Here is a 27,961-nt window from a genome sequence, read left to right on the forward strand (position 1 = left end):
TCAAAGCTGTGCCAGTTCACGATTGTCAAGGCGGCGGCAGTAGAAGCACGCGACACCGGGGAGACTGCACGAAGGCGAGCAGTGGTGGCTGTGAAACTGGTGTTGCCTCTTTCTTTCGCGAGGGGTCGTGACCTCTCCGTGGTGGCCAAGTTTAAAATTTTCGAGTGAAGCAGACTCCTCCTGCCCGTTCTCCTTCCCCTCCTCCCCATTACTGTATCCTCCATCATCCTTGATCAGTGCTTCCACCACGATTGCTTGCATCTGGAAGCTGGCCTCTGCCGGCGTGCCGATAGCCAGCTCGAATGGGTCTATGGCGGTCACACCAGCGCACTCGTCTGACTGCTCGTCCTCATTTCCCTGTGGTGACGATGGCAGTGATCGGGAGGTGGAGCCCTCCATGGGTGAGGAAGATATGTCTGCTACGCTGTGCCACACACCGCTCTCTGGTGTCGGGCCCTGTAGCAGGCCTAATGCAGCCTGCGACACGAGGCTCCAGTCCTGCAGCAGGTCCGCCTCGGTGGTGAACTGGGACGTGATGGTGAAGCGGATGATGAACTTGTCTCCAGCCATGGCTGGCACCACGAATAGCTGCCCTGATGCGTTGAGTCGCACCAGGAGCTCATTTGTCAGCTCGTTAGGGCCCTGTTGAGAAGAGGTAGATACACCGCACAACACGCGCGTAAACCATCACACGCCATTACATGCCATCACCTTTAATTCTAGATTTGAAGCTTTCGTGACTGCAAGGATTCATATTCTTAGGTTTTTTCGGTAAAGTCACGTAGGTAAAACATCAAAATTAATGAAAATAAAATAAAACAAAAATCACGACGTTTCGGAGGCAACACAAGTCTCCGTCATCAGGTGGGACCGTCACAGCCGAATTAGCTGCATCAAGTGAGGCAATGATTCAAGATGTAATCCCTTATAAGCAAGTTGAAGGGGGGAGGAGAGGGGGGGGTGCTCATCAGAATGTGGTAGCCAATGAATGGAACGTATCGGGAGGGAGGGGGGCGGGGCTCAAAGACAGCACGGAGTGCTAAGTACAACGCATCGGGAGGGGGGGGGGGGCCAAAAAAATTGAACGACGGCTTGGACGCGGTTGCTACTGCACACGCCAACACAATGGACAGAGAGGGGGAGGGGAGGCCTGATACACATGATAGACAAAAGAACGAAAATGCCCATGTTTATACCAATGCTGGCTGAACAATGAAGAGAGTACTGTTAAAAAATAACTGGGGATGTTAACACTCGGTAAAGTAAAGTAAAATAGTGCCTGTCAGATAAGATGGTCCAAAAAGTGTAATTAAGTCTTTTTTGCGTGGTTGATAACATCTTTCCAATGATTACTAAGTTTGTACCCATCATCACGGTTGAAATTATGTCTGTGTTTGTATATTTGTATGGCTTCGTGTACAAACCTTTGATGGTAGCCGGGAGGTTTGCAGAGAACCTTGGTCTCGGAAAAGACAATTTCATGAGAGCCCACCGAGTTGTAGCAATGATCGGCAACGGCAGAAGAATCAGTTCTGCCGTATTTCAGATCTGACTTGTGCTCGCGGACACGATCAGAAACATGACGTTTCGTTTCTCCAATGTAGCAATCACCACAAATGCAACTCAATTTGTAGACTCCAGGATACTGTAAGTCAGGAACGACATCCTTCACAGATGGAATCAGATCACGGATTTTATGCACTGTACTGAATCGGACTTGGATCTTATGTTTGTTTAGAATTTTGGAGATCTTTTTGGTCACGCCTGCTATGTATGGTAACGTGATGGTTTTGGTCGGAGTTTCATGTGGCTGTTTCTGTGTGGTGGGAGAGACAGCTTGGTGGATAATACGGTCAGAGTATCCGTTCATCCTGAGGGCCCGATGTACATGTATTAATTCAACGGTCAGGTGGTGTTTGTCAGAAATGCCATGGGCTCTGTGGTATAGCGTTTTGATGAGATCATTCTTTTGAGATGGGTGGTGGTGGGAATCCGGTTTCAAGTAGGAATCTGTGTGGGTGGCTTTCCTGTAGACAGAATGTCCCAAGGATCCGTCAGGCCTCCTCTCAAACAGAATATCCAAGAATGGTAGTTTACCGTCTTTCTCCACTTCCATGGTGAATATGATGGATGGGTGTCTAGAATTGATGTGGTCCAAGAAGTGGTTCAATGCTGGGAGGCCATGTGGCCAGATGACGAAAGTGTCATCCACATACCTCTTCCACAGGGAAGGACGCAGGGTGGATGTCTGGATGGCGTCTGATTCAAACTTTTCCATGAATATGTTGGCTATAACTGGTGACAAAGGGGAGCCCATAGGGGTACCCTCATTCTGTTTGTAGAAGGTGCCATGCCAGGTAAAATAGGTGTTGGTGAGGCAATGCCTAACCAGCGCAGGTGCATCAGAATTCAATCCATGTTGGACTAAGTCCTCAATTATTGTTAAGGTGTCCGGTACTGGGACTTTGGTAAACAAAGATACTACATCAAAGCTGATGAGGATGTCATCAGGAGATAGTACCATGTCCTTAACCATAGAGACTAATTGGGTTGAGTTGAGTACTGCCGAAGAGGTCTTGCCTGTGAAGGGGAGCAGAGTATCTGATAGAAATCGGGCTAGTTTGTACGTAGGAGAGTTTATCGTCGACACAATGGGTCGTAGCGGGGTGCCTTCCTTATGGATTTTGGGAAGACCATAGAGTCTGGGAGGTCTTGCCGCCGATGGTTTTAGAGAGGGACGTTTGCTTGGTTCGATTAGGGAAGTCGAACTCGTGATGATACTGTTGGTTTTCGTCGTTAGGCTTTTCATGGGATCGTTTTTAATTTTGGAGTAACTCCCATCATTAAGAAGGTCCAGGATTTTGTTGTTGTATGAATATTTATCCATGATGACCGTGGCATTGCCCTTGTCTGCCGAGAGGATGACTATATCATCTCTCTTTTTTAGGTCCGCGAGTTCAGAGCGTTCGTTTTTGCTGATGTTACTAGTGAGTTTCTTAGCATTCTTAAGAATAGTAGCTATTTCAGCTCTTGCTACATCCGCATGGATGTGTCCTATGCCTCTGAGGGCTACATCAATCTGAGAAATCATATCCTCTACTGGTATATATATAGGGGTGACGGCGAAATTTAGTCCTTTGGCCAGTACCGTTTTTAGAGTGTCAGAAATTGGGATGTTACTCTGATTAATCACGGTCTTGTTAACATCCAGCTTTGCGATGTGTGGCTCTGGTTTCTTCTTAGATAGGAGGTTGAATTTAGAAATCAGGTTTGCTTTGCATTTGGCTGACATTGAGTCAGCAGAAGCAGAAGTCATGTTATCAACGTGGTTCCAATCAGAAGGTGACATTTTTTGTGTTAACATTAAATGTGTTTGTAAGAGAGTCTTGTCTAAATTATCGAGTTCAGATCGGAGTAACCTTATTCTCTCCGAGATTAGTGATAGGCTAGCTTTAAATAAGATCTGTTTAGAGTTCGGTGAGGACACAGCAGCGGATGTGAGTGTGAAAGCGATGGGTATTACCTTGTTATCTCGGCATCTCTTGAGGAAGGCCAGTGTCTCGAGAAGCTGTGACTTCTTGTCTCGTTGTCTGTTAAAAACTCTAACAGATAGGTGGAATTCCTCCCCGTAGAGGGCATTAATTCTAGATTTGAAGCTTTCGTGACTGCAAGGATTCATATTCTTAGGTTTTTTCGGTAAAGTCACGTAGGTAAAACATCAAAATTAATGAAAATAAAATAAAACAAAAATCACGACGTTTCGGAGGCAACACAAGTCTCCGTCATCAGGTGGGACCGTCACAGCCGAATTAGCTGCATCAAGTGAGGCAATGATTCAAGATGTAATCCCTTATAAGCAAGTTGAAGGGGGGAGGAGAGGGGGGGGGGGAGCTCATCAGAATGTGGTAGCCAATGAATGGAACGTATCGGGAGGGAGGGGGGCGGGGCTCAAAGACAGCACGGAGTGCTAAGTACAACGCATCGGGAGGGGGGGGGGGCAGGGCCAAAAAAAATTGAACGACGGCTTGGACGCGGTTGCAGCTGCACACGCCAACACAATGGACAGAGAGGGGGAGGGGAGGCCTGATACACATGATAAACAAAAGAACGAAAATGCCCATGTTTATACCAATGCTGGCTGAACAATGAAGAGAGTACTGTTAAAAAATAGCTGGGGATGTTAACACTCGGTAAAGTAAAGTAAAATAGTGCCTGTCAGATAAGATGGTCCAAAAAGTGTAATTAAGTCTTTTTTGCGTGGTTGATAACATCTTTCCAATGATTACTAAGTTTGTACCCATTATCACGGTTGAAATTATGTCTGTGTTTGTATATTTGTATGGCTTCGTGTACAAACCTTTGATGGTAGCCGGGAGGTTTGCAGAGAACCTTGGTCTCGGAAAAGACAATTTCATGAGAGCCCACCGAGTTGTAGCAATGATCGGCAACGGCAGAAGAATCAGTTCTGCCGTGTTTCAGATCTGACTTGTGCTCGCGGACATGGTCAGAAACATGACGTTTCATTTCTCCAATGTAGCAATCACCACAAATGCAACTCAATTTGTAGACTCCAGGATACTATAAGTCAGGAACGACATCCTTCACAGATGGAATCAGATCACGGATTTTATGCACTGTACTGAATCGGACTTGGATCTTATGTTTGTTTAGAATTTTGGAGATCTTTTTGGTCACGCCTGCTATGTATGGTAACGTGATGGTTTTGGTCGGAGTTTCATGTGGCTGTTTCTGTGTGGTGGGAGAGAAAGCTTGGCGGATAGTATGGTCAGAGTATCGTTCATCCTGAGGGCCCGATGTACATGTCTTAATTCAACGGTCAGGTGGTGCTTGTTAGAAATGCCATGGGCTCTGTGGTATAGCGTTTTGATGAGAGAATTCTTTTGAGATGGGTGGTGGTGGGAATCTGGTTTCAAGTAGGAATCTGTGTGGGTGGCTTTCCTGTAGACAGAATGTCCCAAGGATCCGTCAGGCCTCCTCTCAAACAGAATATCCAAGAATGGTAGTTTACCGTCTTTCTCCACTTCCATGGTGAATCTGATGGATGGGAGTCTAGAATTGATGTGGTCCAAGAAGTGGTTCAATGCTGGGAGGCCATGTGGCCAGATGACGAAAGTGTCATCCACATACCTCTTCCACAGGGAAGGACGCAGGGTGGATGTCTGGATGGCGTCTGATTCAAACTTTTCCATGAACATGTTGGCTATAACTGGTGACAAAGGGGAGCCCATAGGGGTACCCTCATTCTGTTTGTAGAAGGTGCCATTCCAGGTAAAATAGGTGTTGGTGAGACAATGCCTAACCAGCGCAGGTGCATCAGAATTCAATCCATGTTGGACTAAGTCCTCAATTATTGTTAGGGTGTCCGGTACTGGGACTTTGGTAAACAAAGATACTACATCAAAGCTGACGAGGATGTCATCAGGAGATAGTACCATGTCCTTAACCATAGAGACTAATTGGGTTGAGTTGAGTACTGCCGAAGAGGTCTTGCCTGTGAAGGGGAGCAGAGTATCTGATAGAAATCGGGCTAGTTTGTACGTAGGAGAGTTTATCGTCGACACAATGGGTCGTAGCGGGGTGCCTTCCTTATGGATTTTGGGAAGACCATAGAGTCTGGGAGGTCTTGCCGCCAATGGTTTTAGAGAGGGACGTTTGCTTGGTTCGATTAGGGAAGTCGAACTCGTGATGATACTGTTGGTTTTCGTCGTTAGGCTTTTAGTGGGATCGTTTTTAATTTTGGAGTAACTCCCATCATTAAGAAGGTCCAGGATTTTGTTGTTGTATAAATATTTATCCATGATGACCGTGGCATTGCCCTTGTCTGCCGAGAGGATGACTATATCATCTCTCTTTTTTAGGTCCGCGAGTTCAGAGCGTTCGTTTTTGCTGATGTTACTAGTGGGTTTCTTAGCATTCTTAAGAATAGTAGCTATTTCAGCTCTTGCTACATCCGCATGGATGTGTCCTATGCCTCTGAGGGCTACATCAATCTGAGAAATCATATCCTCTACTGGTATATATTTAGGGGTGACGGCGAAATTTAGTCCTTTGGCCAGTACCGTTTTTAGAGTGTCAGAAATTGGGATGTTACTCTGATTAATCACGGTCTTGTTAACATCCAGCTTTGCGATGTGTGGCTCTGGTTTCTTCTTAGATAGGAGGTTGAATTTAGAAATCAGGTTTGCTTTGCATTTGGCTGACATTGAGTCAGCAGAAGCAGAAGTCATGTTATCAACGTGGTTCCAATCAGAAGGTGACATTTTTTGTGTTAACATTAAATGTGTTTGTAAGAGAGTCTTGTCTAAATTATCGAGTTCAGATCGGAGTAACCTTATTCTCTCCGAGATTAGTGATAGGCTAGCTTTAAATAAGATCTGTTTAGAGTTCGGTGAGGACACAGCAGCGGATGTGAGTGTGAAAGCGATGGGTATTACCTTGTTATCTCGGCATCTCTTGAGGAAGGCCATTGTCTCGAGAAGCTGTGACTTCTTGTCTCGTTGTCTGTTAAAAACTCTAACAGATAGGTGGAATTCCTCCCCGTAGAGGGCATTAATTCTAGATTTGAAGCTTTCGTGACTGCAAGGATTCATATTCTTAGGTTTTTTCGGTATAGTCACGTAGGTAAAACATAAAACTTAATGAAAATAAAATAAAATAAAACAAAAATCACGACGTTTCGGAGGCAACACAAGTCTCCGTCATCAGGTGGGACCGTCACAGCCGAATTAGCTGCATCAAGTGACGCAATGATTCAAGATGTAATCCCTTATAAGCAAGTTGAAGGGGGGAGGAGAGGGTGGGGGAGTTCATCAGAATGTGGTAGCCAATGAATGGAACGTATCGGGAGGGAGGGGGGCGGGGCTCAAAGACAGCATGGAGTGCTAAGTACAACGCATCGGGAGGGGGGGGGGCCAAAAAAATTGAACGACGGCTTGGACGCGGTTGCTGCTGCACACGCCAACACAATGGACAGAGAGGGGGAGGGGAGGCCTGATACACATGATAGACAAAAGAACGAAAATGCCCATGTTTATACCAATGCTGGCTGAACAATGAAGAGAGTGCTGTTAAAAAATAACTGGGGATGTTAACACTCGGTAAAGTAAAGTAAAATAGTGCCTGTCAGATAAGATGGTCCAAAAGTGTAATTAAGTATTTTTTGCGTGGTTGATAACATCTTTCCAATGATTACTAAGTTTGTACCCATCATCACGGTTGAAATGATGTCTGTGTTTGTATATTTGTATGGCTTCGTGTACAAACCTTTGATGGTAGCCGGGAGGTTTGCAGAGAACCTTGGTCTCGGAAAAGACAATTTCATGAGAGCCCACCGAGTTGTAGCAATGATCGGCAACGGCAGAAGAATCAGTTCTGCCGTGTTTCAGATCTGACTTGTGCTCGCGGACACGATCAGAAACATGACGTTTCGTTTCTCCAATGTAGCAATCACCACAAATGCAACTCAATTTGTAGACTCCAGGATACTGTAAGTCAGGAACGACATCCTTCACAGATGGAATCAGATCACGGATTTTATGCACTGTACTGAATCGGACTTGGATCTTATGTTTGTTTAGAATTTTGGAGATCTTTTTGGTCACGCCTGCTATGTATGGTAACGTGATGGTTTTGGTCGGAGTTTCATGTGGCTGTTTTTGTGTGGTGGGAGAGACAGCTTGGCGGATATTACGGTCAGAGTATCCGTTCATCCTGAGGGCCCGATGTACATGTCTTAATTCACCGGTCAGGTGGTGTTTGTCAGAAATGCAATGGGCTCTGTGGTATAGCGTTTTGATGAGAGAATTCTTTTGAGATGGGTGGTGGTGGGAATCCGGTTTCAAGTAGGAATCTGTGTGGGTGGCTTTCCTGTAGACAGAATGTCCCAAGGATCCGTCAGGCCTCCTCTCAAACAGAATATCCAAGAATGGTAGTTTACCGTCTTTCTCCACTTCTATGGTGAATCTGATGGATGGGTGTCTAGAATTGATGTGGTCCAAGAAGTGGTTCAATGCTGGGAGGCCATGTGGCCAGATGACGAAAGTGTCATCCACATACCTCTTCCACAGGGAAGGACGCAGGGTGGATGTCTGGATGGCGTCTGATTCAAACTTTTCCATGAACATGTTGGCTATAACTGGTGACAAAGGGGAGCCCATAGGGGTACCCTCATTCTGTTTGTAGAAGGTGCCATTCCAGGTAAAATAGGTGTTGGTGAGGTAATGCCTAACCAGCGCAGGTGCATCAGAATTCAATCCATGTTGGACTAAGTCCTCAATTATTGTTAGGGTGTCCGGTACTGGGACTTTGGTAAACAAAGATTCTACATCAAAGCTGACGAAGATGTCATCAGGAGATAGTACCATATCCTTAACCATAGAGACTAATTGGGTTGAGTTGAGTACTGCCGAAGAGGTCTTGCCTGTGAAGGGGAGCAGAGTATCTGATAGAAATCGGGCTAGTTTGTACGTAGGAGAGTTTATCATCGACACAATGGGTCGTAGCGGGGTGCCTTCCTTATGGATTTTGGGAAGACCATAGAGTCTGGGAGGTCTTGCCGCCGATGGTTTTAGAGAGGGACGTTTGCTTGGTTCGATTAGGGAAGTCGAACTCGTGATGATACTGTTGGTTTTTGTCGTTAGGCTTTTAGTGGGATTGTTTTTAATTTTGGAGTAACTCCCATCATTAAGAAGGTCCAGGATTTTGTTGTTGTATGAATATTTTCCATGATGACCGTGGCATTGCCCTTGTCTGCCGAGAGGATGACTATATCATCTCTCTTTTTTAGGTCCGCGAGTTCAGAGCGTTCGTTTTTGCTGATGTTACTAGTGGGTTTCTTAGCATTCTTAAGAATAGTAGCTATTTCAGCTCTTGCTACATCCGCATGGATGTGTCCTATGCCTCTGAGGGCTACATCAATCTGAGAAATCATATCCTCTACTGGTATATATTTAGGGGTGACGGCGAAATTTAGTCCTTTGGCCAGTACCGTTTTTAGAGTGTCAGAAATTGGGATGTTACTCTGATTAATCACGGTCTTGTTAACATCCAGCTTTGCGATGTGTGGCTCTGGTTTCTTCTTAGATAGGAGGTTGAATTTAGAAATCAGGTTTGCTTTGCATTTGGCTGACATTGAGTCAGCAGAAGCAGAAGTCATGTTATCAACGTGGTTCCAATCAGAAGGTGACATTTTTTGTGTTAACATTAAATGTGTTTGTAAGAGAGTCTTGTCTAAATTATCGAGTTCAGATCGGAGTAACCTTATTCTCTCCGAGATTAGTGATAGGCTAGCTTTAAATAAGATCTGTTTAGAGTTCGGTGAGGACACAGCAGCGGATGTGAGTGTGAAAGCGATGGGTATTACCTTGTTATCTCGGCATCTCTTGAGGAAGGCCAGTGTCTCGAGAAGCTGTGACTTCTTGTCTCGTTGTCTGTTAAAAACTCTAACAGATAGGTGGAATTCCTCCCCGTAGAGGGCATTAATTCTAGATTTGAAGCTTTCGTGACTGCAAGGATTCATATTCTTAGGTTTTTTCGGTAAAGTCACGTAGGTAAAACATCAAAATTAATGAAAATAAAATAAAATAAAACAAAAATCACGACGTTTCGGAGGCAACACAAGTCTCCGTCATCAGGTGGGACCGTCACAGCCGAATTAGCTGCATCAAGTGAGGCAATGATTCAAGATGTAATCCCTTATAAGCAAGTTGAAGGGGGGAGGAGAGGGGGGGGAGCTCATCAGAATGTGGTAGCCAATGAATGGAACGTATCGGGAGGGAGGGGGGCGGGGCTCAAAGACAGCACGGAGTGCTAAGTACAACGCATCGGGAGTGGGGGGGGGCAAAAAAATTGAACGACGGCTTGGACGCGGTTGCTGCTGCACACGCCAACACAATGGACAGAGCTAATTCGGCTGTGACGGTCCCAACTGATGACGGAGACTTGTGTTGCCTCCGAAACGTCGTGATTTTTGTTTTATTTTATTTTATTTTCATTAATTTTGATGTTTTACCTACGTGACTTTACCGAAAAAACCTAAGAATATGCCATCACCTACCATTTCACAGAGAGGATCTGTTACACACACACACCATACGGTCTGCTATACACACCATCAAGCCACCATCGTACACATCCCATCGGACACACCATAATATACACGCACATCACACACGCCCATCCCAGCTCACCCGAAGACGGAAAACCACAAGTCCTAGGTGCCTCTTTACTGGAACCTCAAAGCGTGGATCTTCACGCACGAGGTTCTCAAAAAATCTTGCGAGTTGAACTCCCTGTGAACAGAGGGACCATGGCGGTCAGCACTGTCACAAGCTTGAGCATCATCATAGGGCATTATTGTCTTCATCATTGTATAACTTCACTGGATCAAATTTACACAACCCTAAAACTTAAGAGGCAGAAATCCCCAAAAGGTAGGAGTGACCTCACTCTGCGCACATACTCCTGCAGTCCACCAACGCCGAACGATCGAAGGACGAACCAGATCTTGAGTGCACGGAAGCGACAGCTCAGTGGGATCTGCCAGCGCTGTGGGTGCAAACAAACATGAATTATATTAATACATATTGGTGGTTTGAAACGATGTATCAATTAACATCGATTCTTTAACTCAGGAATACATGTATAAATCACGTGTGTAATAATCGCATTGTATTTGTCATCGTATGCAATGGGTTCACGTGACTCTTCTAGCTGCAAAATTTACCCGTGTGAAATAAATAAGTAACATCTTTAGCGATTAAATGCCTAATCGACTTGTTAGTAGAAAGGCCACATCTGCTGATATTTGATTGGAACAAACTGCCAAATTTCGATTTAAAGCTTTCGTGACTGCAGGGATACATCTTCTTGGTTCTTTCGGTAAAGTCACGTAGAAGGGAAGTAATAAAATAATAAAAATAAAACATAATAAAATAATTTTCACGTTTCGGCCACAACGCAAGCAGCCGTTCTCAGGTGAAGAACAGGTCTGTCAGAAAGACAGAACAGACCTGTTCTTCACCTGAGAACGGCTGCTTGCGTTGTGGCCGAAACGTGAAAATTATTTTATTATGTTTTATTTTTATTATTTTATTACTTCCCTTCTACGTGACGTTACCGAAAGAACCAAAAAGATGAAACTGCCAAATTGGTGGTGTTTTATATTGGTGTGGTTATTTATCTTTCAAAAAAACACAAGGTAAATTGGCTTCTGCTAGCACGTGTCAGAAAGCCATTTTTGTTTTGCATCCCATGAATCGGAGATACTGCATATTGAGAGTCAGAAGAGTGGGGGACACACACCATGAGATCTGTGACCGAGTTGGAGTGCGCATGCTGGAGGTACAGAGGCTCCACGCTGAACGTCTTCTGCAGGCTAAACTTGTCCGCCACCCTGCCATCACCACCACCATCATCATCATCCTTCATTGATCTTCATCATCATTTGCAATTTTGCCATAACCGTTCAACGACCTAATTATCATCATCCGGCTTTAATCAATCAACATTACTGTTATCATAAACATCCTCATTTATCCATAATCATTATTATCATTCATACTTTATCAATGATCATTAACCTTATCTATTCATCTCTCATCAACATCTTCGACTTAATTTTTCACCATCATATCATAAACATTATGGTCATCATTACTATAAGTACCATCACCAATTGAGCAACAGGCAAATCATATGGTCTACTTTCTAAAATATGCAATGGTGCAACACTGATCTTAGTTGGTGGCCCTTAGTGGGTTTGTGATGCTTCCTCATTCCTGTAATAAAGTTAAGTTTATCTGTAGTATGATCACAGTTGCTTAAATAGTAACATGACAGCTTCACCCAGGAAAGTTCTGTTTTTATGTGTATCCGATTTCTTAAGCGTTTTGTGCGTGTGGGAGGGGACTGGAAAATGCACACATTTAATTGGAAGAGCAAAGCTGAACACGGATCTCAATGGTAATGGTTGCTGCCTCATCGAGGCACCAACTCATGTGCTCAGTGGGCAAGCATTAACTTCACAGCGCGAAATTAACATTTTGTGAGTCACTGGTAGACGAGTAGGTGGCACGTGACTAATATCTGCAGCGTTAGCCATATGCTGGGTGTGGTGTGTCGGGTGTTGAAATCAAATTTTTTTGTTCGTTGAGCCTGACAGACTCAGGTGAAATTATACCCGAATTAAAATTGTGCCACCACCACCACCCCTACCACTTATAGAGTGATAGCCCCCGTCAGCAGGAGATGCTGTGGTTCGCCTGAATGGCAATCACACAAGTGGAATGGGAAGCGCTGAGGGCAGAGTGAGTGAGGCTGCCTCACCAGAAGACGGCGCTGTCCAGGTTGACCATCATCCACTTGGACGTGTTGACCACGAACGAGTCGGCGAACTCGACCCCACGCAGGGGGTCACGCAGCTCGGGGCACAGGAAGGCAGTGCCTGCATACGCCGCGTCCACGTGCAGCCACAGCCCTTCCTGGCGGCCTGCCACATCATAATCGCGGAAAGCCGCACGTTCTCTCAGGCCGGGTGTAAACATCGCAGCAGAACTTCTGGATACCAATAACCACCAATTGTGTGTAGAGCTGGGATACAGGAGAATCATTTAAAGACACGTTTTCTTGCTTTATACAGATTTGGTTTGTGCACGACTAACCTATTTCTACCCAAAATTCGCGATATGCGGTTAGAATTAACTCATATGCTGATATGCAGTTGGATGTGGGACAATATTGTGTGTGTACAATTCATCTTTTTGAAACACCCTGTACTGTTAATTCTAGATTTGAAGCTTTCGTGACTGCAAGGAATCATATTCTTAGGTTATTTCGGTAAAGTCACGTAGGTAAAACATCAAAATTAATGAAAATAAAATAAAACAAAAATCACGACGTTTCGGAGGCAACACAAGTCTCCGTCATCAGGTGGGACAGTTACAGCCGAATTAGCTGCATCAAGTGAGGCAATGATTCAAGAAGTAATCCCTTATAAGCAAGTTGAAGGGGGGAGGAGAGGGGGGGGAGCTCATCAGAATGTGGTAGCCAATGAAAAACAATGGACTCCGGCTTGGACGAGGTTGCTTTTTCATTGGCTACCACATTCTGATGAGCTCCCCCCCCCCCCTCTCCTCCCCCCTTCAACTTGCTTATAAGGGATTACTTCTTGAATCATTGCCTCACTTGATGCAGCTAATTCGGCTGTGACGGTCCCACCTGATGACGGAGACTTGTGTTGCCTCCGAAACGTCGTGATTTTTGTTTTATTTTATTTTCATTAATTTTGATGTTTTACCTACGTGACTTTACCGAAATAACCTAAGAATATGATACCCTGTACTGTCTGTGCGACTTGGCAGGCAGTTGTCTCCTCAGGTTGGATGACTGTGCGGTCCGTGCTACGTGGTTTGTTTTGTGCACCCTTTTTTTGGAACGCATCTACTACCGCATGAAGTGAGGGAAACCTGCAATCCACAAGTCTTGGTTTGGTGGCACGGTATGGTCCAGATTGAGCCGGGGAGGGATGGGGGGCGTGGTATGGCACAATTCAACTCTGGGGCTGGATGTGTGTGTCCTGATATAGGTGGGGTAGGTTGGCTACCTCCTCGTTGGTGCCGGACAGCAACGTTGTGGTGGGCAGTGCCGTGGGGGAGGGCCTATTTAGATTGGCCATTCCCCTCATGACGTTTGTAACAACCACAGCGGCCAAATGGGGGCTCTGGACGGGTGCGAGGGGCTGGGATCCCCTCCACCTTCAATTAATTACCAACAAACCACGACTGAAAAATATCATTAATAAGCTTTTTCCGGAGGCTTTGGGGGGACAGTTATCTATGACGTCTCCTGGCCAAACCCCATTTGGCGGAGCCAGGAGACTGAATCCTTACCCTCAGGGCTCCTCCAGAAACAACAAAAAACCACTGCGGATGGCCACGTGGAATGTCCGAACGCTCACTGCGGAGGAGAGGCTGCCACTCCTCTGTCGGGAGCTGGACCAGTACCGCCTGGATCTCTGTGGTATTCAGGAGGTCCAGTGGACCGGCTCTGGCTCCTGCCACCATGAGGGGTGGACAGTCTTCTACTCGGGGCAGGAGACTGCCAAACAACAGGGAGTGAATATTCTTCTGAACAAAAGAATGAAGGGGGTGTAGGAGCATGGCGGTGAGTTGTGGGAATCTGTAAGCCCAGGCTACTTTGGGCTCGCCTTCCCATCAACCAGAGGTGAGGAGTGGTGGTCGTGGTTACTTATGCCCCCACCGAAGACGAACATCCGTGGAGGGATGCAGGCAAGGCCAATGAGTCAGATGCCTTCTATGACCTGTCACAGGTTCTGGCTAAAGTGGCCACTTGGGATAGAGTCATCTTGTTGGGTAACTTCAATGCTCGAGTTGGTCATGATGCTGGCACCTCATCTGGAGTGATTGGAAGGCATGGGCCAGGTTATCTCAATAACAACGGCAGGAGGCTGCTCGATTTTTGTGCAGCCCATGGGCTTATAATTACCAACACGCTGTTCCGGCATCGGCGCATCCACACAACATCATAGATGCATGCCGGTCTAAGCAAGAACATCTGCTGGACTACATAGTGATGGAACAGCAGATGCGGGCCCATGTCCCTGACACCAGGACCTACCATGGAGCTGATCTGCCCACTGACCATTGACTTGTTATCTGTAAGATGCGCCTGCCATTCTTCCACTCTGGTGGTGGGTGTACACCCAGGACCTAATTCAAACCCATAGTGGCATTGTCTCAGCTGTCTGATGAAAGTTGTAAGCGAGAATGTCATCATCGCTTGCAGTTGGGGTTGGCATCGTCCCCCACTCCTGATGTCGAGGGGAAATGGGCGAGATTTAGGACTGTGGCTCATGCAGCTGCAATGGCTGCTTTGGGTACACGGTCCAGACCTCCCCAGAGACCCTGGCTGACAGAGGAGGTGTTCAGGCTGGCTGTGAAAACGCGACAGGCCCACTCTCATCGGCTACAGCACCCCACGTTGGAGAATGAGGAGGCTTACCGCAGCCTTCGCTCAGAGGTTCGGAGAGCTGTGAGGCGCTGCAAGGATGGGTGGTGGTCGCGGGTTGTTAAGGAGATGGAGTCTGCCTCAATGGCCTGTGATCACAAATAGTTCTTTAACTCCATCAAAAAAGTAACCTGCAACACCATACCTATTACCATCATTAGGGGAAAGAACGGTGGTCCAATCTCTGACCCCCATGTACAGATTTGCAGATTAGCTGAACATTTCTGTGAGGTCCTGGTGAAGGGGAAATCCCTCAGCCTGGAAAACAACATGGGACAAAATGGGGATGACCCTGCTGAGGCTGCGGTGCTTTAAATATTGGAAGAAGTCACCCCCTGTGAGTGGCTGCCTGAGGTGTCATCTGTTGAGGAAGTACTGAAGGTGATCCGGAGTCTGAGACCAGGAAAGGCACCGGGCAGAGATGATCTCCCAAGCGAAATGCTGAGGGAGGGTGGCGTTTGTGCACAGACTGCCCTACATGACATCATAACAACAGTCTGGACCACTGGACAGGTTCCACAGGATTGGAAGGATGCCCTGGTGGCCCCCCTCTTTAACGAGGGGGACCTCACAGACTGTAATAACTACAGGGGCATCTCACTCCTCAGTGTGCTGGGAAAGGTCCTGGCAAGGATTATTCAACATCGTCTTGCTAGGCACGCTGAGCAGAGGCTTGCGGAGCCCCAATGCAGTTTCAGGAAAGGGCGGTCCTGCACAGATGCCATATTTTCTGTCCGTCTGCTACAGAAGAGGTGTAGGGAATTCCAACAAGACCTACATCTCTGCTTTATTGACTTGGTCAATGCCTATGATACCATCAGTAGGCCTGGGCTCTGGGTTATTCATCGTGCTTTTGGAGTCCCTGACCCTCTGCTCACGATCATTAAGGACCCTCATTATGGTGAACGGGCCCGGGTAAAACTATGTGGCCGGGAGTCGGAGCCATTCTCTGTACACCTTGGGGTGCGACAGGGATGTTTTCTGGCTCCCACATTATTTAACATCTATTTTGACCACATAGTTCGTGAAGCCTTCAATAGCTGTACCAGAAGAATTTCCATCGGGTACAGATACAATGGGAGGCTGATCGATGTCCGGGTGCGGTAAAGTGATGGCTCCCTATTGCTCAATCATGTTATGTATGCCGATGATCTGGTAATTGCTGCTCACTCAGAGGAGGAGTTGGAGGCGCTGCTGCTGAACCTGGAGCTTGCCACATCAAAACTAAGCACCTGCCTGGGTATTTTGTACCATCGGGCACTCCACCCCCACAACTCCCAATTGGTGATGGGGCAGTTATTGAGAGAGAGTGGAGAGTTTCCCATACCTGGGCAGTGTGCTCATGACCGGCTCCAGTTTGACAGCAGAGGTCTCACTCCGAATGAGTTGAGCGGCAGTATCTTTTCATCGGTTGTGTAACGCTGTGTGGAAGCTACCTGGTCTGTCGCTCCACACAAAGCTTCAGGTCGTGGACTCCCATAATGGAACATCTTCGTCAGTTAGAAGCATTTAGGCTGGCCTGCCTATGATCTATCCTGGGTTAAACCAGGCTGAATTGTGTGAGGAGCTCACAAATCCTTGAAAGATCTGGACAAAGTCCCATTGGTGAGCTCCTCCGGCAGGCAAGGCTGCGTTGGCTGGGTCATGTAGTCCGCATGCCCAGCCACCACATGCCTAAACAGCTTTTGTTTGGCCGGATCGAAGTGGCTTAATGGGCGCGGTACGGGCTGGAGAAGGGATGGAGTGATGTGGTACAGGAGGATGTGGAGCTGAGTGGACTTGCCGATGACTGGTACCAGTGGTGTCAAGATCGGCCTCTGTGGAGGAGGCTCGTGAAGGACGCTACTGGGCAGTTGGAGGTAGTCGCCCTCCAACAACAACAGAGGGCGGAGGAGCGACGCTCACAACAACGAGTGGAGCGCCGGGTGGCTAAAGCACAGCAAGTGGGCACAGTAGGGGCACTGGTGGTACATCAGCCTGTCATCTCAGTCAGTCGTCCCTTGGCATCTAGGTCTGCCCCGTGACCTCATGCCAGCGGGCGTTCGACACTTCACGTGGCCTCAACGTGCACATAGCCTGGCACAAGCATCGTGGTGACATCACCGCCACTTAGTGGCGAATGGCGGTTGTTGTTGTTGGGGTAGGCTGGGAAGTACAATTATGAGTTCCCCTAGTAAATGCCCATATCAGGCACTGCCTGTAACTGCTTCCTTTAAATCACACGAAATCAAATGGCAGATATTCAAAACATTCCACAATACAACCCACCTCTGAGCTGTACATAAATGGCCCCTAACCTGCCAGCTGGACACGCACATTAATGTGTAGTGGTTCAGATGTGAATATTTTTTTCTTTATTTAAAGACGTATCTTTTATATATCTCTCTTTTTTAAACTGAACTTACAAATTGGACCCAGCTCGGCCAGGTTGTCGAAGGCGCACAAGCCCGTGGTGCCGAGGGTCACAGACACCTGAGAAGACAACAACACCGAGCTAGGTTTATTGTGGCACAGGTAAACCCCATTGGGCATTCAATGCTCATGTCCGATGGGGACACGGTTAGACTATAAAAACCTGATTACAGCAAAAACAACAACAACAACAAAACATTCAAAAAACAGCTGTGCATGGTCAAGTTTCAAACGACCATGTCACGGGCATGGTGTTGCAAGCACCATGCCTTTCCGCCTCTGCCGCCCCATTGCCAATGTGATAATTCAAGACGATGAACAGGAAACAGCCACTCGAGATACACTGATTCCTAAATGTAGTAGTGTATCGTGGTTGGCATGAGTCCTAGTACAAGGAATTAAATAGGGCTCCCTGTCCAATGTACATTCCCTATTCGTAACTCAGTGCCTCAGCCCTTCTGGCCCAGGGGTCCCGATGCAGTTGCACCACCTGCACGTTCGATAGCTAGGCCACTGTCTGAATGGTCATCTGAGGATAAAGACAAAATTGTAGTCACACACACAGGCGTGGAAACAATCATCCAGCAGGAGTGACAGCTGCTGTCCATTCAAACATTTTGGAGGGTGGTGAGGTGCAAGCTAAACGTTGGGCTTTCTTTATGAACCATCTTGGCAACATAACATAGGCTCCCTATGGCTATATATGTATGTAAAACTTATTTTGCACCATACGTAGCAAACAGTGCTAATCGGAGGTGCCTCCTCGACTTCAAAATCAGTCGCACGTGCAGTTGTCATGATACAGGTAGATCAGGTGTGCCCGGACAGCGTGTAATTGTCCTTGAAGACATGGTCTCGAAGTAGCGACTCACGAAGAACGGGACGAGACCCTGTGCTCGGTCCTCATCCACGGCGCGTCGGAGTGTCTCCCCGCGTAGCGAGAACTCCAAGTCCGTGGGCAGCGAGCGCAGCCTCACCAGCGACACGAGGCTCGCCTTCAGCACCGACGAGTGAGCCTGGCGGATGCGTGATTAAGCACAAGATACGTTCATACAAGTGCAATTTGTGTATTTTATGTTGACTTAAGTTTTTCAATTTAATCCGCGTGTGTGCAGGAGATAAACGACTTTTTACAGGAACATGGTAATGGCGATGGCTGAGGAAGGCTTCATCCAGCAGTAGATAAATTATGGCTGATGAAGATAAGTTTGTAATGGAATTAATGTAATTAATTTGTTATCTATAATGAATACAAGTGAAATTCGACTAATTATATTATGAATCGCTGAATAATTTCTGATATAATTTATTATAAAATTGTATCTTAAAAGTTTGATTAGCCATAGCTCTGCATTAAATCAACGTGCCTGGCTGACCCATCGAAAAATGTATTCATCATTCAAAATATTAATTTAAGGTTTATTATTTACAAAAAATATATTATTCAGCATGTCTGGCCATATAGCTTTCCAGGAAGAAAACATACCAACAGTAGTTTTCCTCTTGATAACGACTGCAATGTTGATCTGTGAGCGCACCATCTGATATTCACAACCACAGCACCCCTGGGTGATACTGGTCCTCTAGGGGGGTGCTCCAAGAAGACTCGGTGCGTGTTAGAGGGCGAGTTATTGTCCAGGCGGAGGCACGCACCTGGTCGGAGGTGTACGCCACGAGGCGCGCGTTGAGGAGCGCGTCCTGTCCCACGTCCACGCGCGCGTCCCCGCGCAGGCGGGCGAGAGCGCGCGTCCGTGCTGCCAGCAGCGCCAGCAGGTTGGATTCGCTCACCGTGGTCTGTGGGACACAGAGACAAAGATGTCGTTAGCGAGCACCTATGAAGGCCGTCACAGTACACGATGGGGTGGGTGGTCACCTTTGTATCCCGAGTGGCGATGATTGCACACTGCACCGGATATTAATTTGAGGCTAGGTCGACCTTGCGGACGCCCAGGACCCGTTCAGATAATCGTCACTGTGGTACCCGTGAAGCGAGACTGGGTCGCCAGGTTCGTAGGGCAGTGTGATAACCGCTGCACTACCGCTCGGACTGTGGGGCGCACACACACTCTGCAGCCTCACAGAAGACTGCAGATAATTAACCTAACGTAGTACAAGAGGGAGTGTTGCAAGTATTTCACAAGTGTAATCAAAGCCCCCAAAATGTCCTTTATTTTGTCAGATCTCAGATGCTAAGCACGACTGACCCTGGTTAGTGCTTGCATGGGAGACTGCCTGGTAAATCCAGGTCTTGTAAGCTTGGACTGTGAGGTGGCAGGGAAATGGCAAAAAACTATTCATTTGTGAATCTACTTGTGCGGAGCATGAGTGGCACTTTTTTATGCACCCACTCCGGTTTTCTCCTACAAGCCAAACATGAAAGGAATTGACCAAGCATTTAGAATGCAAGACCCGCCTTAGAAAAAGTCTTCATACTCAGTGAGGCTTTTATGGCTTAATAAAACCTGCCGTTATGAAACACAGTCTTTACCCAGCAGAGTGGAAAGGGGTGGTGGGGGGGGTGACATTGCAAGTAATATGCCTTTTCGCCTTTGTCGCCTTATTTTCGATGTTTACCATTAAATGCCATTGACTAGTTTTAGGCTGAGTTGGCAAATGCTATTAGTGAATAACAGTTCACAAAAAAACTATTTAGACAAGAAGATCGTATGTGTGGTGGTGTGGGCAGCATTAAGGGGTGGCTGATGTTTGTGTGCTTCACCAAGTACCCATATTATTTTGCGCTGTTTTAAATACCGTAAGGACAAGTCCAGGTTCTGATACCAGCTGCGACTCGTGGCGTGAGAGGCAAAGAATTCAGATTAAAAGTGAGACATTATTTAAAATTAGAAACTGTTCTGTAATACGCTTGTGTTAAACAACCCTTCTCTTATATGATCTAGACATGTCCACTCATTATTGAAACGTCCTTATTGACCCATCCAGTATTTTCAAAAGTTGTAAATTAAAAGTATTCATGATGACGGTGATAATGAATATCATGGTGGTGTGGTGGACGATGGCGATATAGATGAAGCACCTGCATGACTCCGCCACCGCGTCCCTCTGGGTGGTCGTGCCGGAAGGTGTCGGGTAGGGACAGCATGGTCGCCAGCCAGTCCGTCATCACCAATTCCAGCTCCGTGCTAGCCGGGCTTGACGCCTGACTCGGGTCACGCATCCCCAACACCAGCCATGAGATATCGTACATGTGAGCTAATGTCATTGCTCCATCTCAACAGTGGACACACACGTGCCATTGTTTGGGCGAACTGGCGTGGTCAGAACCACACATGCCCGGTCACCTACATGATTTCCCTGTTACTGGTGTTGACCACACCAGGTACTTATTTTAGTTAAACAAGTTAAACCAGGTGAGGCACAGTCTTGAGTTTAACATCAAAATGCTATTGGTGTGCATCAGCACATACATGCAAGACAAAGACAACGATCTCTTGTATAGCCTGAACAGGCTGCAGGAGTAAGTACTGTTAGCGAACACCTATGAAGGCCGGCACGGCACACGAAGGGGGTGGGTAGGCAACACCACTACACTACCGCTCGCCACCCCACATACTCATCCATTGATACACACACTGCAAACATGCACGCACGCACTGCTCTGGCAGACACACACAGGATCATCTCGTTTGACCATATAGAATGATGGGGAAAGTGCAGTAGGTACGCACATATTAAGACCGGCATTCACATAAGGAGCTGTGTTGCATGTATACATTTTCACACTGGGAACGTCAGCCCAGGTACAGGTCCTCATCATCACTGGGGTTGTAAACCATAGCCATGAATTGAAAACGGTTAATCAGGGATTGGTTTTCCTTGGTCTTATCAGCAAGGCGTGGTCTTATAAAACAGCGCCACTCGGTAGTGCTATACCGTGACGTTCCAGATAGAAGCAAACGGCAGCGTGCAGAAACCACAAGAATATTGGCACGTACCCATGTGAAGCCGATGGAGTTGATCGCATTGGCGAGCATGTCTCCCAAGAGCGAGGGGTACGAGTTGAGTGCCGGGTAATACCCGTGCATGTGTGGGCTCTGCCAGTGCACGATCTGTGGGCACAGCACAGAGCAGTGGCAGTAGTGAAGTCAACAACGTGGGAGTGATCTTCTGAGTCTATCCATAAGACCACCACTGTTAACTTCCCCAAAGAGTTATATTTATGTTATCGACCCTGGAGGGATGGTGAACTGAGTCAATCCCCCCAACCAGGATTTGAACTCGACACCTTCCAATTGTGATCTGTTCGCGTTACGGCACAAGCTTTGTATATGCAATCCACTACAATGGAATCATATTTAGATTTATATAACGTTTCACGGTGCTTCATAGAAAAAACAGAATATGTGCATCACATGGGAAAAAAGGTGTTTGTGGTATTTTAGGGAAGTTCTATTATAATCGAACTACATGCACAGCTACGTAAGGTGACAAAGTTACAAAGGGGTTTAGATAAAGATTAAACATAAACACCGACAGGTTGGCGCCGAAATATTTTGATTTGTTTCTATTTACATTCCCTGCATTCAAATACAAACCACTCAAAACCCTCCCAATGCAGGACCCTTCTGATGGTGAGCATGCAGGAAGCGTAGATTTTCGAGCATGGTACAGTACAACAATATAAGTGTGTGCATTTCCCTCCCCACGTTGTACCGACGAGCGAAATACCTGAGGTGAGCCATGGCCTGACCCGATACTGAATCTTTGACCCCCCCCCCCAAAGCTATTCAATGGTGAGCGCTCTCAATTCTAATATTGCCCTCTATTCCTACGCCTGTCTTATCCGTGTTTCTGTGGCTGGCCATGTTACCCCAGGCATGATGAGCCGCTCCACGTCCTCAAAGATTCTCTCCCAGGGCTCTCCTTGCTGCGGGGGGCCGGCGGGCAGCAGGGGACGCAAGTAGCCGGGCCGCACGGATGGGTTCACGGGCCGCTCACGTACTCCAAGCAGGTACGCGGTGATGTAGTCCACCAGCTCCTTACCTGCGCGGCACCGTCAGTGACAGGTGGGATAAAGAGTGGGTGGTTCCAACTATGATCAAACCACCCTTTCCCGTATCTCCGATTAGCACGTTTGGCTACATATTGAGCGAAATAAATTCAACATACACATACATACCCTCAATGTGCTCAACCTCATCAATTATGGGAAGCCAAGCAGGTGACCAGGAGATGACCTGCCTGTTCCACTAGGCGATGGCCACCTCACAGCAATTAATTCTTGAATCTTCGCGGAGCCTTGAGCATTACCCCCTCGTATGTGTGGATTTTTTCCAGGGACTACACTTTTTTTCTCCAAACGACAACGCTCAGTTAATGAATTTGGCCAAACATCCCAATGCGTGGCCAAACTGAAAAACTGAGTATTGAGAAAAAATGAACCTACCTTAATAAAGAGCATTGCTATCATTATGTTATGCGCCCCCACTCCGGGAAAAAAATAAAAAGATAATTTCCCAAACAATGTAATTTGTAATCATATATTTAAACGTCATCAGCACTAATAACATACGTGTATTAACAGCTTCAGCATTCACAACATATTATTAATCAGCAGTATCCAGCCAGTGCAGTGAAATGGTAAGCAGTCTACCGTGTGATAAAACCACCCCTTCTAATGTCGCCATGAGGCAATCTCATGTGTCTGCTCGTTAGAAACAAGTTTATTTTGTTTGTGAGTATTTGATATTTGATGTTCCTTTATTATTGTTGCTGAAGCAATAATACACTGCCACTTTGTTCACGTGACGTGATGTATTTGTCTGTGTCGGTTGGAGAGTGCACGACACACATTGTGGCACTTTACTCAAGTGATCCGACCCTAAAATAAAATTATGAATGACAGACATTGAAGTCAGTTGCCTATTCCGTGTACCTGAAATAAGTGACTGAAACCGTACGATTGTTAAGGGGCCGTCCATAAATGACGTCAGCAACCTGGGGAGGGGGGGGTCAGACATTTGTGACGATGTGTGACGAGGGGGGGGGGGGTGAGAGATGTGATGTCACATAAAAATGCGCAACTTTAAATATAGACAACACGTTCTACTTAATTAAATATACTTTTTAATAAATGTTTTCTTGTACAACATCAGAGTGCTGCGCCACATTAAATACGCACTACAATGACAATAGTTTAAAGTGATTTTAAGCATGTTTTATTTTAAAAATGGAAATATGGTTTTGGGGGGGCAGAGCTTTGTGACGTCATATTTGAGGGGGGGGGGGGTCTGACTTTTTGTGACGCCGTGTGACGAGGGGGGGGGGTCAAAAATCGTCCAAAATCGCGTGAAGTAATTTATGGACGGCCCCTAAGACGATGTTTGTTGACTTGTTTTCGTAAACAGCGAGAGTGAGATGACAAATTGGGCACCTCGGATTAGCACGTTTGGCTACATATGGTGCTAAAGAAGTTCTACATACAAAGAGCATCAGAAACAAGACCCATCCAGGAAGGTGGCGATGCGACTTCCGGCCCAAAGGAGGCAGCAAGGCCACGCGTCAGCTTCCACGTCAAGGTCGTGCAGTATGAAGACCGTCTCTATGAGTGTAAATTATCTGTGCTTCCTGTGTTTCGCTAAAGCGCCTGTTCATCTGGAAACGTCCCTGCAACCATTGAGAGAACTCGTGAAGTGTTGCGGATAACACATTCCTGCGGAGGGAGCTGGTAGGACCGTTGGGTTGCTCGGTCAATTTCCAGGGTCAACGGCGGCGTGGTGTATTCCGCAAATATGCCCGACTGTGAGGGCGGGCACAAGCCGGCGTGAGTAGGTTAAACGTTGAGTTTTATAAGGGCACCACGGGGTGACCTCTGGGTTTCCTGTCGCAGGTAAGATAATGTGTGGGTGGATTTTCAATTAACAATTGGACCACAGAGGCAGCGTCTGGTGACAATGCTGCACCAGTCCTCGCCTCCCACCAGACCGGTTCTCCTGGGAAGCTGCGTGGTGGGCTGTCCATGCGCCCGCCTGCTAAAGAAAGCGCTGATGGTGAATTTTGAGCCCTTTGTCCGCGATTTCTAGTTTCTCAATGAATTCACCTGCGTGCGTTGTGACCTCAGAAAGAAAAAGCCGCGTTGGACGTCGTTGCGTCCTCAACCTCGAAGCCACGAACTGCCCAACGAGGGTGCTCTACACGCGCGTAGAGCGCATTACTGACTTAAGAAGGTGTCTTCATCCAGCAGTGGATTGGCAAAGGGCTGGACGTTATTATTGACTACAAAAAAAATAACAACACAACGTCGTTGACTCTACTATGGTATCAGGGACTACTTCGGTTGTCTTTAAAACATAGGTGTTAATAATCATATGCCCAACGCGCTAACGCCAACACAACAGCAGTAAATGACGATGATGATGCATACAGCGGATAGGGACGAGCCCGTTGCACGAGGTGATGCAAGGTGAGTGGAACGTTGGGTGAAGCGTTGCGACGGTGAAACGAGGCAAACTCTGATTGAACTTTTGGGATGTATCGATCCCCCGCAAGCCCACGAGTTCATGGAGTAAATGTTAAACATTTGGGCAGGTTAAACAAAAACCCTCTTGCCCGTTGGAGTTCATATTAACTGTTTTGGCTGATCATCCTTTAAAATATAGAGCCAGCGGCCAGCGTCAATGAGGGTTTCACCTGTATTAACCAACAACATTTAAAATATATAATTATACCCCCCTCTATTTCCTCGTATTTACGGGAGGGCCCTGCTGCATTGGGGATATTTGCCTAAATCCGTTTGGCTTCTTTTGGGAGATAGCCAGAGTGGCTCAGGGAAAACCCCTGCACGCATATGATTAGTTAACGATCAAAGCTCCGCACAGATGGACTTTCCGCCACCTGGTTACCTCGAATTCTCAACTCTACAACACGTGGTATATCCTCGGGCAGTCTCCCATTCAAGAACTAATCAGGATTCACCCGACTTGGCATTCGACATGTAAGGAAATTGTGCGCTTTCAGAGTGGCAGTATTCTACCCGATGCCTAAATATATTTACAATGTCGATTTAAAGCTTTCGTGACTGCAGGGATTCATCTTCTTGGTTCTTTCGGTAAAGTCACGTAGAAGGGAAGTAATAAAATAATAAAAAAAATTTTTTATAATTTTATTATGTTTTATTTTTATTATTTTATTACTTCCCTTCTACGTGACTTTACCGAAAGAACCAAGAAGATATTTGCAATGCTTTCATTTTATCTGATTTTTCCCTTGGACATTCTATGCCTCATTCCTCCGCTCTCCAATACATTTGCAAAATACACTTTTAGCCAAATTACAGTATCTGGGTGTGTGTCCAACATCTTCCATTGTACAGCGTATAGCGAATGTGTTTGCATTTAGACTTTGGCATTACAAATCTACATTGTGCTAGCAATTGTATTATGGAGTGACTCATGCTGCCAGCTATGGCTGCAAAGTTTGGTCGTACATGTTATGGATATCGTTTATTGTTAAATTTGAATCACAGTTCCTATGATCACTTACATTTTTTTTAATAGCTTTATTTTGGTGATTTCGAAAAGTTTTGGTTTAGCCATATTTGTTTGTTGTAGTACAGAGTTAGACTGATTTAATCTAAATTGTCTTATGGTTGTTATTGTTTGACTTGAATCCCACTGAGATTTTTGCACACCGCGTTGATGTACGGTGCTTTTTCTGGAAGACTTTGCGGTTTTTTCCTGAATTTTTCTGTTGCGCGTAGTCACTTTAAGATGTTTCTTGTTCATGTTTTTGTTTGTTGCGGTTGCACCCGATTCAAGAGCCGCATGGCTCATAGGGCTATACCTAATACATTAAATGAAATGTATTGAGAATGTTGAAATGTCCACAATGTGCAGGTAAAGAGCACCAAAACAATACGAAAAAAACTATAACATATCAACTAATTATTTCTAATAATTAAACACTTTCCTACAAAGTGGATCGTGGCTTAAGCGTTAGCTTACCGTCAGTGTGTGCATGTACTCATGAATCACCCGCAAACGACATTTGTTTGATACACTTTATTTTACACTTCAATATTTTCGATTGATAGCGCATCTTAGAGCGACTGCATGGATATCATGACGCTGTACAAGCTACGGGGCGATGCGCATGAATATGATGTCAAGAAAAAAACGCCTAAAATGTTTAACATTCGTTACAAAGTTTTATTTTTATTCTCAACGAGACTCCAGCTGTCAGGATTCATTTGAGCCAGTGTTTTACCACCACTGCCAAGGCAGCCTCTCGTATGTATATTGAACTTATTTCGCACCGTACGTGGCCAACTGTGCAAATCGGAGGTGAGGGGGAATATCAACACATTAAACACAGCAAGCAGTTCTCAAGAGGTGAGTCTTCAATTGAATTGTATCTGAAGCTACCAACCACATATTGAGCAATTACCAATTCCACATGCAATTAGTTAGCACTCACCTCGAGTCTGGTAATCGGTGGCGTCCATGGCTCTTCTGGCGTTGCGTGTGACCACTCAGATGAATGAGCAAATTGGCCGCTGAGTCGCAGTTCGACTGACTGGGTCGCAGCTACACCGTCCGCAGGACTCACTCTCTGGCTAACTATTGACTGGATGGCTGGGTGAATGCCTCTAATGGAATGAGTGGCTATCGGTTGTCGAGTGACTAGATTGACAAACGAGCATGTGTTGTATGGACCGGGTTGGTCTCTAAGATTCTCGACAGTGTGCACAACCGCCCTTTTATTGCGACTGAAGAGACGCAGCGAATGATCTAGACACCTGCATCCTTAACCAAACCATCCTTGCGAGAGAAGGCACGTGGCTCAAGATAGGGGCACTCTGTGTACACACCCACCAACCTTTACTCATCGGTTTTCACAGTGATATTTGGCGTATTAACAATAATCTGTGCACGTTGGCATCGTTCGCTTACACTTGCATTGTGCGTTGACTGGTTCATAAGCCTGCGCAGCATATGGTGAGTGGTCTCGGGACTGCAACACATCGTTGTAGCTGACAATGCACCATGGTTCATTGATGTGATGAGCTATTTGTCGTACACAGTTCGCCCAACCATTATGTGAAGGTGCAACCACTTGTTGTCGCAGTTCAAGATAAAGAGAACAAATGAAGATGAGAACAATTGAACAGCAAGTCTCAAAATCGTCAAAAGCAATGCTGGAGCCATCCGCAACGCATTCAATATCATTCGTGACTGTTTGAAGTTTGGCTCATATTGGGTTGTGATGCCAAAAGTGTCAGCAGATTTGGAATGTTTGTTGGGCTCCTCACTTTGTTCAGCTCCTGCACATCACCATCAAGCTCAAAATCAATGTTTCTCAATGCATCACAGAGTATATCAGCATCGGCTTTTGTAGCATCAAGTTAGCCAGCATCTCAGGGCTGAGCTTAGATGAGAATGTTAAGTGGTGCAGTTTGATGAGCAAACCAATGTTCTCTTTTCACCATGCTCTTTCAGCAAAAAACATTTGATTACACCGCTGTCATTGACAACGATGTAAATCA

At 46.3% G+C, this 27,961-nt stretch overlaps 1 protein-coding gene across 1 annotated transcript; it reads right to left on the reverse strand.

Annotated features, from left to right (window-relative positions):
* LOC144949694 (aromatic-L-amino-acid decarboxylase-like) lies at positions 1–26,920 on the reverse strand. Its single transcript, XM_078879712.1, has 12 exons — positions 26,893–26,920; positions 22,289–22,461; positions 21,414–21,527; positions 20,495–20,617; positions 19,111–19,251; positions 18,330–18,473; positions 17,451–17,517; positions 12,346–12,508; positions 11,323–11,413; positions 10,468–10,566; positions 10,209–10,310; positions 1–642 (listed from the first exon to the last, which is right to left on the reverse strand). Exons 1-12 carry the CDS (start codon positions 26,918–26,920, stop codon positions 1–3), a joined length of 1,887 nt encoding a protein of 628 aa, XP_078735838.1.
* Between the last annotated feature and the right edge of the window lie 1,041 nt (positions 26,921–27,961).

The sequence above is a fragment of the Lampetra fluviatilis genome, chromosome 3, assembly GCF_964198595.1.
Source record: "Lampetra fluviatilis chromosome 3, kcLamFluv1.1, whole genome shotgun sequence".
Taxonomy (NCBI): domain Eukaryota; kingdom Metazoa; phylum Chordata; class Hyperoartia; order Petromyzontiformes; family Petromyzontidae; genus Lampetra; species Lampetra fluviatilis.